At 42.8% G+C, this 12,256-nt stretch overlaps 2 protein-coding genes across 9 annotated transcripts in view; one reads left to right on the forward strand and one right to left on the reverse strand.

Moving 5' to 3' along the window:
* SCAPER (S-phase cyclin A associated protein in the ER) overlaps positions 1–3,207 on the reverse strand; it is a 631,592-nt gene extending 628,385 nt beyond the window's left edge. For 4 of the 6 annotated variants that reach the window (XM_085896255.1, XM_085896256.1, XM_085896250.1 and 1 more), the window contains exon 1: positions 2,942–3,206. In XM_085896255.1, the coding sequence (XP_085752381.1) occupies positions 2,942–2,986 (45 nt within the window). In that variant the 5' untranslated portion in view covers positions 2,987–3,206. Of the gene's footprint in view, positions 1–2,941 lie in introns of all 6 variants that reach the window. The other 2 variants (XM_085896259.1, XM_085896252.1) reach the window with 1 other exon arrangement.
* Positions 3,208–3,809: 602 nt separating this feature from the next.
* LOC147020707 (cyclic AMP-responsive element-binding protein 3-like protein 4) overlaps positions 3,810–12,256 on the forward strand; it is a 52,110-nt gene continuing 43,663 nt past the window's right edge. Inside the window, exons 1-4 of one of the 3 annotated variants that reach the window (XM_085896262.1) lie at positions 3,810–3,963; positions 6,885–7,040; positions 7,426–7,690; positions 9,353–9,477. In XM_085896262.1, coding sequence (XP_085752388.1) covers positions 6,885–7,040; positions 7,426–7,690; positions 9,353–9,477 — 546 coding nt within the window. In that variant the 5' untranslated portion in view covers positions 3,810–3,963. Of the gene's footprint in view, positions 3,964–6,358; positions 6,462–6,596; positions 6,723–6,884; positions 7,041–7,425; positions 7,691–9,352; positions 9,478–12,256 lie in introns of those variants that run through there. The other 2 variants (XM_085896264.1, XM_085896263.1) reach the window with 2 other exon arrangements.

Here is a 12,256-nt window from a genome sequence, read left to right on the forward strand (position 1 = left end):
CTCCCGCGCTGAAGCTGAATATATGGGCTTATCACTTTCTCATCTCAGACAGGTCGGTCGTCTATCTGTCTTCTACCACCTCCTTTCTGGTCTTGCACGCAATGCTTTGTCCTCCCTCCAGATTTCTGCCGGGAGTACGTGGTCCACCATCAACACCCTTCTGGCAAAACTACCAAAATCCAGGATCACTGCTCACCTCCACTCATTTGCTCAGCTTTTTCCCCCCACTTGTGGAATCAACTTCCACCTCTTCCCTCCAGGTATTCAAGATAGCCGTTCACCACCATCTCAGATCATCCCCCAAACCAAAACTATGATCTTCTTTAACCCTCATTAACCCCACCTCCACCCTAACATCAAAATTTCCAGTTTTTCCCTTCCTGAGAGTTTCCTTCCATTTGCATCATATCCACCCCATTATTCGCCCACGTCTCCTTTTTCGCTTGCCTGTTCGAAGAACAGAGAGCTATAGTGATACCCCTGGCGTGAGCATCAGCGTCAGCGTGAAAATGTTAAAGTTTTTGGTGCAAGTTATTTCCTTTTTAACGTTTTTATCGACCACACTATTTTTTACTGATTACAATATACAAATACATATATTGCTTTAAAATTATTTGGATCACACTTCACTGCAATCCTTTATAAAAAATATTAGACTAGTCTTTTAAAAACGATAAATGTATAAACAGGCGAGCATTGGGTGGGTTTGACACCAACTCTCTGGTTAGCTCACCTGTTCGAAGAACAGAGAGCTATAGCGATACCCCCGGCGTGAGCATGAGCATCAGCGTGAGCGTGAAAATGTTAAAGTTTTTGGTGCAAGTAATTTCCTTTCTAATGTTTTTATCTACCACACTATTTTTTACTGATTACAATATACAAATACATATATTGCTTTAAAATTATTTGGATCAGACTTCACTGCAATGCTTTATGAAAAATATTATTGACTAGTCTTTTAAAAACGATAAATGTATAAACAGGCGAGCATTGGGTGGCTTTGACACCAACTCTCTGGTTAGCTCACCTGTTCGAAGAACAGAGAGCTATAGCGATACCCCCGGCGTGAGCGTGAGCATCAGCGTGAGCGTGAAAATGTTAAAGTTTTTGGTGCAAGTAATTTCCTTTCTAATGTTTTTATCTACCACACTATTTTTTACTGATTACAATATACAAATACATATATTGCTTTAAAATTATTTGGATCAGACTTCACTGCAATGCTTTATGAAAAATATTATTAGACTAGTCTTTTAAAAACGATAAATGTATAAACAGGCGAGCATTGGGTGGCTTTGACACCAACTCTCAGGTTAGCTCGCCTGTTCGAAGAACAGAGAGCTTTAGCGATACCCCCGGCGTCAGCGTGAAAATGTTAAAGTTTTTGGTGCAAGTTATTTCCTTTTTCATGTTTTTATCTACCACACTATTTTTTTACTGATTACAATATACAAATACATATATTGCTTTAAAATTATTTGGATCAGACTTCACTGGAATGCTTTATGAAAAATATTATTAGACTAGTCTTTTTAAAACGATAAATGTATAAACAGGCGAGCATTGGGTGGCTTTGACACCAACTCTCAGGTTAGCTCGCCTGTTCGAAGAACAGAGAGCTTTAGCGATACCCCCGGCGTCAGCGTGAGCGTGAAAATGTTAAAGTTTTTGGTGCAAGTTATTTCCTTTCTAATGTTTTTATCTACCACACTATTTTTTTACTGATTACAATATACAAATACATATATTGCTTTAACATTATTTGGATCAGACTTCACTGCAATGCTTTATGAAAAATATTATTATCCCGCTCCTCCGTCCGGGAGGGAACGGGATATTGTAATCGTCCGCTTTGTTTGTCTGTCTGTCTGTTAGCAACTTTACGGCAAAATGGCTTTAGCAAACCATATCAAATTTAATCCACACGTGGGCAATGAACCTTGGACGACCCCATTAACTTTTGGGTCCAATTGGATCAAAGGTCAAGGTCACGAAAAGATCAAAATAGTTTTTCGCTCATAACTTCGTCAAAAATGATCTGATTTACTTCAAATTAAGCTTATAGTGAACCTTATTCTATTTGTCACTTATAATCCTACCCATTCCTATAGTGAAAAATGTATATTTGTGAAGATCGGTAGGGTCCGAAGTTTTGGGGGTCATGGCCATCGGTCAAAATTACAAATTTTCCATTAAAACTAAAACATGCTTACGAAAATACAACTTTACGGGAAAACGGCTGGCTCAAACACTGTCAAATTGTATCAACAGGTGGGTAATGAACCTCGGATGACCCCATTAACTTTTGGGTCCAATTAGGTCAAAGGTCAAGGTCAGGTCACGAAAAGGTCAAAATCTTTTTCTCTCATAACTTCGTCAAAAATGGTTTAATTGATTTCAAACTAAGACTAAAATATTTCTTATTCTATTCCTTATAATCAACATTCAGGTTAAGGATGTATCAAATTTAAATTTGATCCCCAAAATAACTTTATGCCTTAAATGGGCAGGATTTGTTGTGCCTGGCACCACTTGTTAGACTAGTCTTTTAAAAACGATAAATGTATAAACAGGCGAGCATTGGGTGGCTTTGACACCAACTCTCTGGTATCTCGTCCCTCATCCCTGTTGTGAGTGTTCCCCGTCTTTCTACTGTTCCTTTTGTTCCATTACCAAGCAGCTCGCCAAGCGGCTTAAGCACTGGAGCAAGAACTCCATTCAAAACCGTTAAGGAACGGCTGGCTTGGCAAGCGATAGCAAGCTCATTGGTGATGGGACACACCCCCGTTCTTTGTTCTCGTCGCTCTACGAGCCTCGACTTTGCGTTAACCGGCAACAACCCCCCCCCCCCCCACCCAAAAAAAAAACAGGAGCAGCACAAAGAAAGGGTGTGAATTCGTAGCGATTAAGCACAACCCGGTCCGTACGAGGACCAACTTACCATCTGTCTGCGTCTCCGGCCGTCATTGCGTCCCTCTTTGAACATTGCGCGCGGGATCGCCGCTCTACACGAGCGACGCCACAGGCTCTGTCAGCCACCCGATTGTTGCCCGACTTGATGGTCTCAGAATACTCGGATCAGTTTTCTTTTCACTCGATTGGGCTCGTTTCCGAGACTCGCTGTGGGGTCACGAAGACAACGGTCCCACACTTCAACCCCGACATCAACATGAGTGAAACCTGAAGCACGCACCGTATTTTGAGCCGAGCTTCCTCATTGGTCGCTGTCATTCTCCGAGCCAATCAGCGCTGGCGTTTTGTCGCGTCATCGGAGTGACGCAACACGCTCTCTGTGAATATAATATGTTAATGATGAAGACCCCCCCCCCCTCGGGCCTCGGCATGATATCGGACAAGTGTTCAAAAAAAAAACAATAAATAATTGTTTCGTTTTATTTTCACACCTCCCTGAGAATGTAATGACGTCGTTTTGTGGTAATTGGATTGAAGTGTTACGTCATAAGTCATATTTTAATACGATAATTTAATCCAGGAAGCGGAGCAGAAGGCATTTTGTTTGTGCGTTTTACGCGCCGAGTTAGAAGCCGGCAATCCAAAAAAAAAAACACGAACCTGAGGTAAATTCCACTTATCTTGGACTATGCGGACTGGGTACGTGAAGCGGACACGGTGGTGCGGAGAATGGGTTAAATAGGCCGCTTCTTGAAATGGTTGTGATTTGCAAAATGTGCTTTCCAGCCGATAGATCTGGAGCGGTGAGTGTGGCTCGACGTGGTCTACAAGAAAAAAACGACGACGGCCCTGAGAGTGGGCCAGATCCGTGGGAAATCCCGGATGTGTTTTTAACCAATCAACGCGCGCCGAGCCTGCGGACTTCCGGGTTTGCGCTCGAGACTCTCGCCGGTCGCTGTGGTTGCCGTCGGTTTGCGCTCGAGCCTCTCGCCGGTCGCTGTGGTTGCCGTCGGTTTGAGGGGATAACGCGTTCACCGTCTCCACTCTGAGGTAAGACCACTTCCCCCCATTGTATGTGGCTCTGCAATTCGCGCTTCCTGTGTCATTTTGACGCGATGTTTCTCACAGTGGTACAAAGCGAGACCGTCAATGATGTCGTTGTTAGAATCTCGCTTCTTGAGCTTGCAATGTGTTTGTTTTGGATCGTGGTAAACGTTGTTTTTGTGTGCATTGTCTCCGGTGCTCGAGCTCGGAGGCGATCAAGTTGCAGCGTTGCCGAAGGAGTTCTACGTCGAGGATTAGACTAGGTGGTTTGCCATTGCCTTCCCAGCGGTAGTCATGACAGGAATTTGTCATTTGTTCAGGGTACCGGTGATAATTCGCCGACCCTTGTCGAAAGACACCGTGGGATCTTGATGGTCCACCGACTCGTGCTCGAAAACGGCCGGGCACCCGTGAGACACGACCCTCTTTGCCATTGAACGATCCGAGAGCTCTACGTTGGGGTGTGGAATCGAACCCAGACGAGATTGTTAGCAAGGAAATGTGCTGCTGACCTTTGTGGCTGTGGCTGCTACCGTCGCCAGAGGAGAGGATACTGCTTTTGAGTCTGTCTGTCTGTCTGTCTGTCTGTCTGTCTGTCTGCACATAATGTGTTACCATAGGCCACAAACCCCCTCTCGTGGAAGCCAATCGTACACGTTATCTTTTTTTCATCTGAGTACATCCATAAAGTGTGTGCCATTAGAATGTGAGTGCGTCCATAAAGTGTGTGCCATTAGAATGTGAGTGCGTCCATAAAGTGTGTGCCATTAGAATGTGAGTGCGTCCATAAAGTGTGTGCCATTAGAATGTGAGTGCGTCCATAAAGTGTGTGCCATTAGAATGTGAGTGCGTCCATAAAGTGTGTGCCATTAGAATGTGAGTGCGTCCATAAAGTGTGTGCTATTAGAATGCGAGTGCGTCCATAAAGTGTGTGCCATTAGAATGCGAGTGCGTCCATGAAGTGTGTGCCATTAGAATGCGAGTGCGTCCATGAAGTGTGTGCCATTAGAATGCGAGGACGTCCATAAAGTGTGTGCCATTAGAATGCGAGGACGTCCATGAAGTATGTGCCATTAGAATGCGAGTGCGTCCATAAAGTGTGTGCCATTAGAATGCGAGTGCGTCCATGAAGTGTGTGCCATTAGAATGTGAGTGTGTCCATAAAGTGTGTGCCATTAGAATGTGAGTGCGTCCATAAAGTGTGTGCCATTAGAATGTGAGTGCGTCCATAAAGTGTGTGCCATTAGAATGCGAGGACGTCCATAAAGTGTGTACCATTAGAATGTGAGTGCGTCCATAAAGTGTGTGCCATTAGAATGCGAGGACGTCCATAAAGTGTGTACCATTAGAATGTGAGTACGTCCATAATGTTTCTGCGTCGTTTTCCCTCCTATCTATTTGAAAACTAGAACGGGCACTCGGTAGAGCGCATACCTTCGCCGCCGCTACTTTTTTCCGGGCACATTTGAAAAACGTCATTTAAAAGCGTCCATGACGTCACAACCATCAGTCCGATGGACGTCAAATTTGGTGTTAGACGTCATTGAGGGCAGTCCAACAAAATGGAATGATAAACACTGAAAAAAATCGAAAGTTTAAAAATGACGTCATCTTGTGACGTCATTTTGACGCACTACCAATCGCGGACTACCATCCTGAAAGCTCTTATTTCACGGAACATTTTAACGTTGGTTTCATGTCAATAGCTCTATTAGATCTGAAGTTATGCCTGCAAGTATATTTTGACCTTGAGTGTGACCTTGACCTTGACCATAGAGTTGATTTGCAAAACCTGTTCATAAATAAGCAGATATTTTGGTACTGATCATAATGCCTGGATTTGGGAAGATTTCCTTTGCAAATTACATAGATATTTGAATATAAAATATCAGGACATTTTAGCCACAATTGAAAAACGTTATGTTCAAACGTCAATGACGTCATAACGGTCAGTCCGAACGATGTCAAATTTGGTGTGTGACGTCCTTAAGGTAAGTCCTACAAAAAGGTATGATCAAAACTGATGAGGTCGAAAATTGAAAATTTATGTCATCTTGTGACGTCATTTTGACGCACTTCTGATGACGTCACGTCAAATCTGACACCACGTACCCGAAAGGTATTTCGTCATGGAACAATATGGTGTTGGTTCCATGTCGATAGCTGTCTTATGAAGGAAGTTATGCTCAAAAGTTTGTTTTTGACCTTGACCTTTGACCCGATCGCTCCCAAAATCTAATCAAATCGTCCTTGGATAATCACGAATCATCCCACCAATTTTCATGCAATTTGGTTTAATACTTTCTGAGTTGTGCGAATAACAAACAAACACACATATTCACAAATAAATAAATACACAGCGACCAAAACATAACCTTTCGCAGAATGCGAAGGTAAAAACAACCCACACACACAAAACAAGTCTTGGCGATGGTCTGCAATCGTTGATTGCTCTTTCGAGTTGCACACGTTTGCAATTGCACTTCGGTGTTTACTCTACAAAGGTGAATGCACTACTCTGTTTAAGCTGATATATTGTGAATTGCTGTTGCCATTAATGTTTGAAAGTGAACTATTTTCATGGTTGTTTTTTTCATCTTGAGTTTTGGATAAGCCAGAAATACCAGTTTAACCATCTTGTCCTAAAGGACGCTGGATTAGACCATCTTGTCTTCTCGACAACGCCTGCGGATAACATCTGCTCCATGTTCCTTTTCTTATTTTAATTTTTTTTTTTTTCTTTTTCCTTATTTCCAAGATTGCAGGTAATACCTGGAGAAACTGTGCATTTTATGCTGCTCTGAAAATGTGAACCTTTCGATTCTGTTTGTTGTTTGTATGTCATTAAGGCTTTTGATGCAAGTCCAAGTTTATGCGTGTTCCTTGGAAAAGTTTCCGCTCGAGTGTGCCTGCCGTTTGGCTTGCAGATGATGTCTCGAGAAGAGATCGCTGAGCTGGAAAATGGAAATGGATTTCGGTTTGTTTTGGAAAGGTCCACCGAGGAGCAGAATCGTGTCTCGATGGAAAGCCCTTTTGTTGGGAGTTCAAGGTTTTTTGAGGACTGGCAACTGGACAATGTTTGCGTAAGTATATGCTTGACGTGTCCCTTAATACGATTGAGGGAATGGTTTGGTTGCTCTTCCAGATTTTATTCCTTTTCGAAATGAGTTTGTAATCCACCGACATAATGCCTTTTATATTATTCATCGGTAAGCATGTCATTATTTGAACAGAAAACGATGAGAACTGTTTATCTTTACTCCCATTTTTCGGTATTAAAAGTTTTGTTTCATTTCTTGGATGATTTGCTTGCAGGAATTTTGACCATAAAATTTTCCTTAGCGGTCAGTTTGAAGGTTTGCCCACTTCTGACAACCTGCTCTATTTTTTCAAAGATAATTGATTCATCGTGGTGTGTTTTGTTGGCTGCATAATTATCTCCCTCCGCCGTGGCGTGACTTCCCACAGACATCGCATGGTTCTGAAGCAGAGAGTCTCTTATCAGCAGTGCTGCACTCTACGGAAGTGCATTCAGCGGTGAACGCACTTCATTCACCTCGAGACAGTGACAGTGGTATCTCGGAGCAGTCTGAGAGCTCACAAAGCCACGGCAACACTGCTTCCGCTTTTGTTGTGCATTCAAATCCCGCTTCATCTCCAGCGTTGTTGGGGCAATGCCATATAAAGAGCGAGGAACCAGCTCCCGATTCAAACATCATTTCCATAGAGTTTGGTACGTGTGATGCTCTTATCTGGAGTTCAGAACTTGACAATGATATTTGGAAGCCAAATCTTTGGAAAGGCATGGTATATAATTCTCGGTGGATGAGGTGTGAGCTGTTTAATAAAGTTAAACTGGAATCGTAGAGTAGTAGTAGTTGCTTTGCTTTCCAAATGCAGTTGACACTTTGTTTTGAGAAAAGTTTGATAACTTCTAGGGGATTAGTAATTTGCCCATCCCTCACACAGCCTTTATTATGAGAACATGGGGAACGCTAATTAATAAAATTAACATCTGTTTTTGTTTGTTTTTATGCCTCTGCACTAAGGGTGCCGGAGGCATTATAATGTTTCCGAGTTGTCTGTCCGTCCGTCCGGATTTTCGTTTACGCGATAACTCAAGAAGCAAATTGTATAATTTCATCAAACTTGGTAAAAAGGTAAAGTAAGACAGGGCAATTAAGTGATTAAATTTTGGGCCAGATGTGATAAAGGTCAAGGGTCAAGGTCAAACTCTGAAATTTTACTGTTTGTGCCCTAACTCAAATATTGGACAGAATTTCATCAAACTTGGTACGAAGGTAAAGTAAGACAGGTCAATTAAGTGATTAGATTTTGGCCCAGATATGATAAAGGTCAAGGGTCAAATATGTCAATCCTCAAGTGTTTGTGCGGGAGAGCGGAAGCATATCCGTCGACTGTGCGGTCGAATTACTCTAATTTTAAGCTGTTTTCGTCGAGTTTATTTCGAGTACAAAGTGGACGTGAATGGGCTTTGCAGTTTGAGATCCTTTATAGTTGTGTGCGATGTTATACTTTTTAATCACCCCCCCCCCCATTCCTTGTATCTTCTTTTCTTCTTGATAATCCTGCTTTCCACCCACATATTTGTTCAGTTTGCTTTTATATGTTTATTACCTTTTTGTTGTTGTGAGTCATAGAAGCTTGAAAGCATATTGGTACATGCAGGCTGGTACTTGTATGTGTGGCCAGGAAAATGAAATGTTGTGCTGTACCTGATTATGTTGTTTGAAATGTCATGGCATGACAAAGGAATTATTATGAGGTACTGACAAATAACCTGTTCTTGCCGATGTAGGAGTTGATTTCCCCCAGAATTGGCATATTTCAGTGACTTGTAATACCTGCTACCAGCGGGAGTAGCGCTATGCGATACACATCTACATAGATAATTGAGGTTGAATCGCCAGGACAATTGATATTTTATCATATCGTTATTTATATTATTCCTTAAAACCTTCCTGGGCACACCTTGGGTTTAAACACCAGGTTTCAACTCATTCAGTCCAGCAGTTCAGGAATGCACGCAAGTCAAACACACAGACGCTTCTCAAATTGTACTGTGATGATAATGATAATAATGTAGCAAGGTTGAAAGGCAGGTTAAAGGAGAGAGTAAGAACAGTTGATCAAAGAAGACTTACCTGGCATTCTGGTTTTGAAGGTAAAAGAAAAGGGCATGAATGAATGGGAACAGTGAAAAGTGTATTTGCCAAGTGCTGAAGAATGCATAATGTGATTCTGTCCACTTGCTGAGTAAGAGCAATGATTTTGTCGGACAGGTCATGTGAGCTTGTGCAAAAAGGAAATGATATCCAGACATATGATGTTAAAATTGTAAATTTTATCTTATTTAAACCCCACCCCTCTTCAGATGATGAGTGGAATGCAAGAATTGTGGGCAGTGACACCTTTTTGGCAGATACCATAATGCCGAACACTTCTGCTGGCCATGAGAGCAGCCGTGTGATTGATGTGCCGCTGATGTCTGACAACCAGGTAGATATTTGCTTTATCTCAGCTGAAAACGCCCAAAGCAAATATTGTGAACGCTCCCACCTCGTAGTGCAGCCAATCGATGCCAGTGAAATGTGAATTTGAGGCGAGGTTTTCTTTCCTCATATTTGTATTAGCCAAATAAGTTGAGGCCTCACTCATCTCTAACAGGATAATGAATGAGAATCGCTCTTCTTTCCAACTTTTCTCGTCGTTTTCCCTCTAATCTTCATGCAAGTTTAATATCCTTTCAGGACTCTCTTCTGCTGTTTCATTCAACTCCAAGTTCTTAAATGTATTCCTTAACAAACTTATTATAATTATTATCATTATTATTGTTATGTAGGAATACTAGTCTCTGTAAATGTTCCTATTGGTCTGTGTTGGTGAACATAAGAAATAGATTTTATCCACAAAATGTAATTGAGTACAGTAATCCTTCGATTATACACTGAAGGGTTACGTTCCTTAAAATATTTCCGTTCGGTGACTTTCTATATATCAAATGCAGTTATCCCATCTACTTCCATTATATAAGTGGAGATGGGTTCCTACGCAACAAAATCTTAACTCCGCAACGTGGAAAAAGAATACGTGTATTAATGGCTCTCTTTGTGAACCTGGTGTAGGCTTAGTGGTTAGGGTGGTGGCTTGGGATCCTCAGGGTCCTGAGTTTGAGCCCTGCTGGCCACTGAATTAACATCAGGAGGGTTGACTCAGCCTGTCATCCTGAGATCGGTGAAATGAGCACCAGTATAGTGGTAATTATCCCTGCGTGTCGAAGGCGACTAAAGGGTTGGTGTCAGGAAGGGCATCCGGCCATAAAAAACATTGCCCACAAGAAAAAGGGTACCATGATTGGAGCCCGCAAAAGGCTGACCCCTGCCCGGAAAAAGACTTTAAAATAGTGATGATGATGATGATTAATGGTTCTCTTTGCGCTCTTGCTGCCGTTGTCGTGAGGTACGCTTTCCAGACATCTTAAGTAAGGGTGAAGCACTTTATTGTCTTGAGCAAGTGTGAAAACCGAAGGAGCATACATCACACAGACCCCAGTGACCATGAGGGGAAGTGACGCATGCGGGCGTCGTATGTAACCATCGACAAACGAGCAAGTGTGAAATACGCTTAAAGGAGAACGTAAACGCCAAAAACAAATTTTTGCTGAAAAACATGGAAAAACTTCCTCTGGAAGAAGTCTTTTCTTTCAAGCTTCTGGGTCTCACTATCTGCCATGACCTTTCCTGGGAAAGTCACATTTCCAACCTCGCATCAAAAGCCAGTCGGCGACTGGGAACCCTCCGTCGTGCAAAGTCCTTCCTCGGCCCTCTTGAGCTCCTGACCACTTACAAAGCTTTTGTCCGTAGCCTGATGGAGTACTGCTCTTCCCTCTGGGCTGGTGCTCCTGCCGCCCACCTTTCTCGGCTTCACACTGTCGAAACCAGGGCATTTAAGATCATCGGCATCTCCTGCAATGAAGCTGAGTCTTTGGGCCTCTCACTCAATCACCGCAGGTTGGTCGGTGGTCTTTCTGTCTTCTACCGACTCCTCTCCAGCCTTGCCCCCCCTGCTCTCTCTGCGATTTGTCCCCACCACATTTCCACAGGGCGCTCAAGGTCCGCCAACAACCCCCTTCTGGTAAAACTACCAAAATCACGAATCACTGCTCATCTTCACTCTTTCTTTCCTCTTTTTTTCCCGACTTTAGAGTAAACTTCCTCACACTATTCTTTCCCATTCTTCCCTCCAGGCTTTCAAAACAGCTGTTCACCACCACCTCTTATCTTCCCCCATCCAAATCCTCGATCTTTTCTACCCCCGATAATCCACCCAAGCCCACTTCCTTCAATTCCCCTGCTTTCCTTCCTGAAAGTCCCTGTAATGTCCATCTTCTCTTCGCCATGTTCCCCGTCCCATCCCCATCCCTCTCCCTTCCACTGTTCACCCAATGTGTCTGTTCCCCACTGTTTTGTCGATTCCACTCCCGCCCCTCTTGTCTCATGCCTCCTTGCTGGGAGTTGTGTGTTAGCTCTCATACGAGCCTCGACCAAGGTATACAAAAAAAAAAAAAAAATTCAAAATCATTAATCGCGGTCTAATTTTAATCTTTTCTTTTTTCTTTTTTTTTCTTCTTCTTTTTTGCCAACCACAAAGTGCCGAAAAAAGCCCTAAAGTGTCTTTTTCGATTTTCAACAATGGCGTTGCACCTTGAACCCACCTTTATCTGAATGGCGGCTTACATAAAGAAACCGTGCATTTTGAGCTCGGATTCCACCATTGTTAGAAACTCTGAAGGTTCTCAAGATGTTGAATCTGATCAGTGGGATTTTGAAGAAACTATTGGAGACAAAATTAGGAATGAAAACTCTTACAGGAGGATTTTGGAACATTATCGTTGCGAGCCTTGTGCAAGCGATATAGACGAAGATGGCGACAACGAAGATGTTGGTGAAGATGAAAATGCCGGTCGCATGTTCACTACAGATTGGTAGGTTTTGTCTTTCCGTTCACTTGACGATTTATAAGGGATTTTGTATTCATTGATAAATCAGTTGTACTACTCCAGCAGAAACACAACACAGCACGGACACTGCCCATGTACACTCGGACACCGTGGACAAAATGGGCGACGAATGCTTTGTCCCACTGTCGCAGGTTGACCATTTGTCTTTGTTACATGAGCATCCTGTTTCATACTTTCCTGGAACAGCCTTTTTGTCTGTGCTGTGCTGTGTCAATGTCCTACTTCAGTGGAGTGGGATGTGGTGCAAGGGGAGAGGGG

This window comes from Eptatretus burgeri, chromosome 9 (assembly GCF_056783735.1).
Source record: "Eptatretus burgeri isolate ZD-2024b chromosome 9, Ebu_testis_v1, whole genome shotgun sequence".
NCBI lineage: Eukaryota > Metazoa > Chordata > Myxini > Myxiniformes > Myxinidae > Eptatretus > Eptatretus burgeri.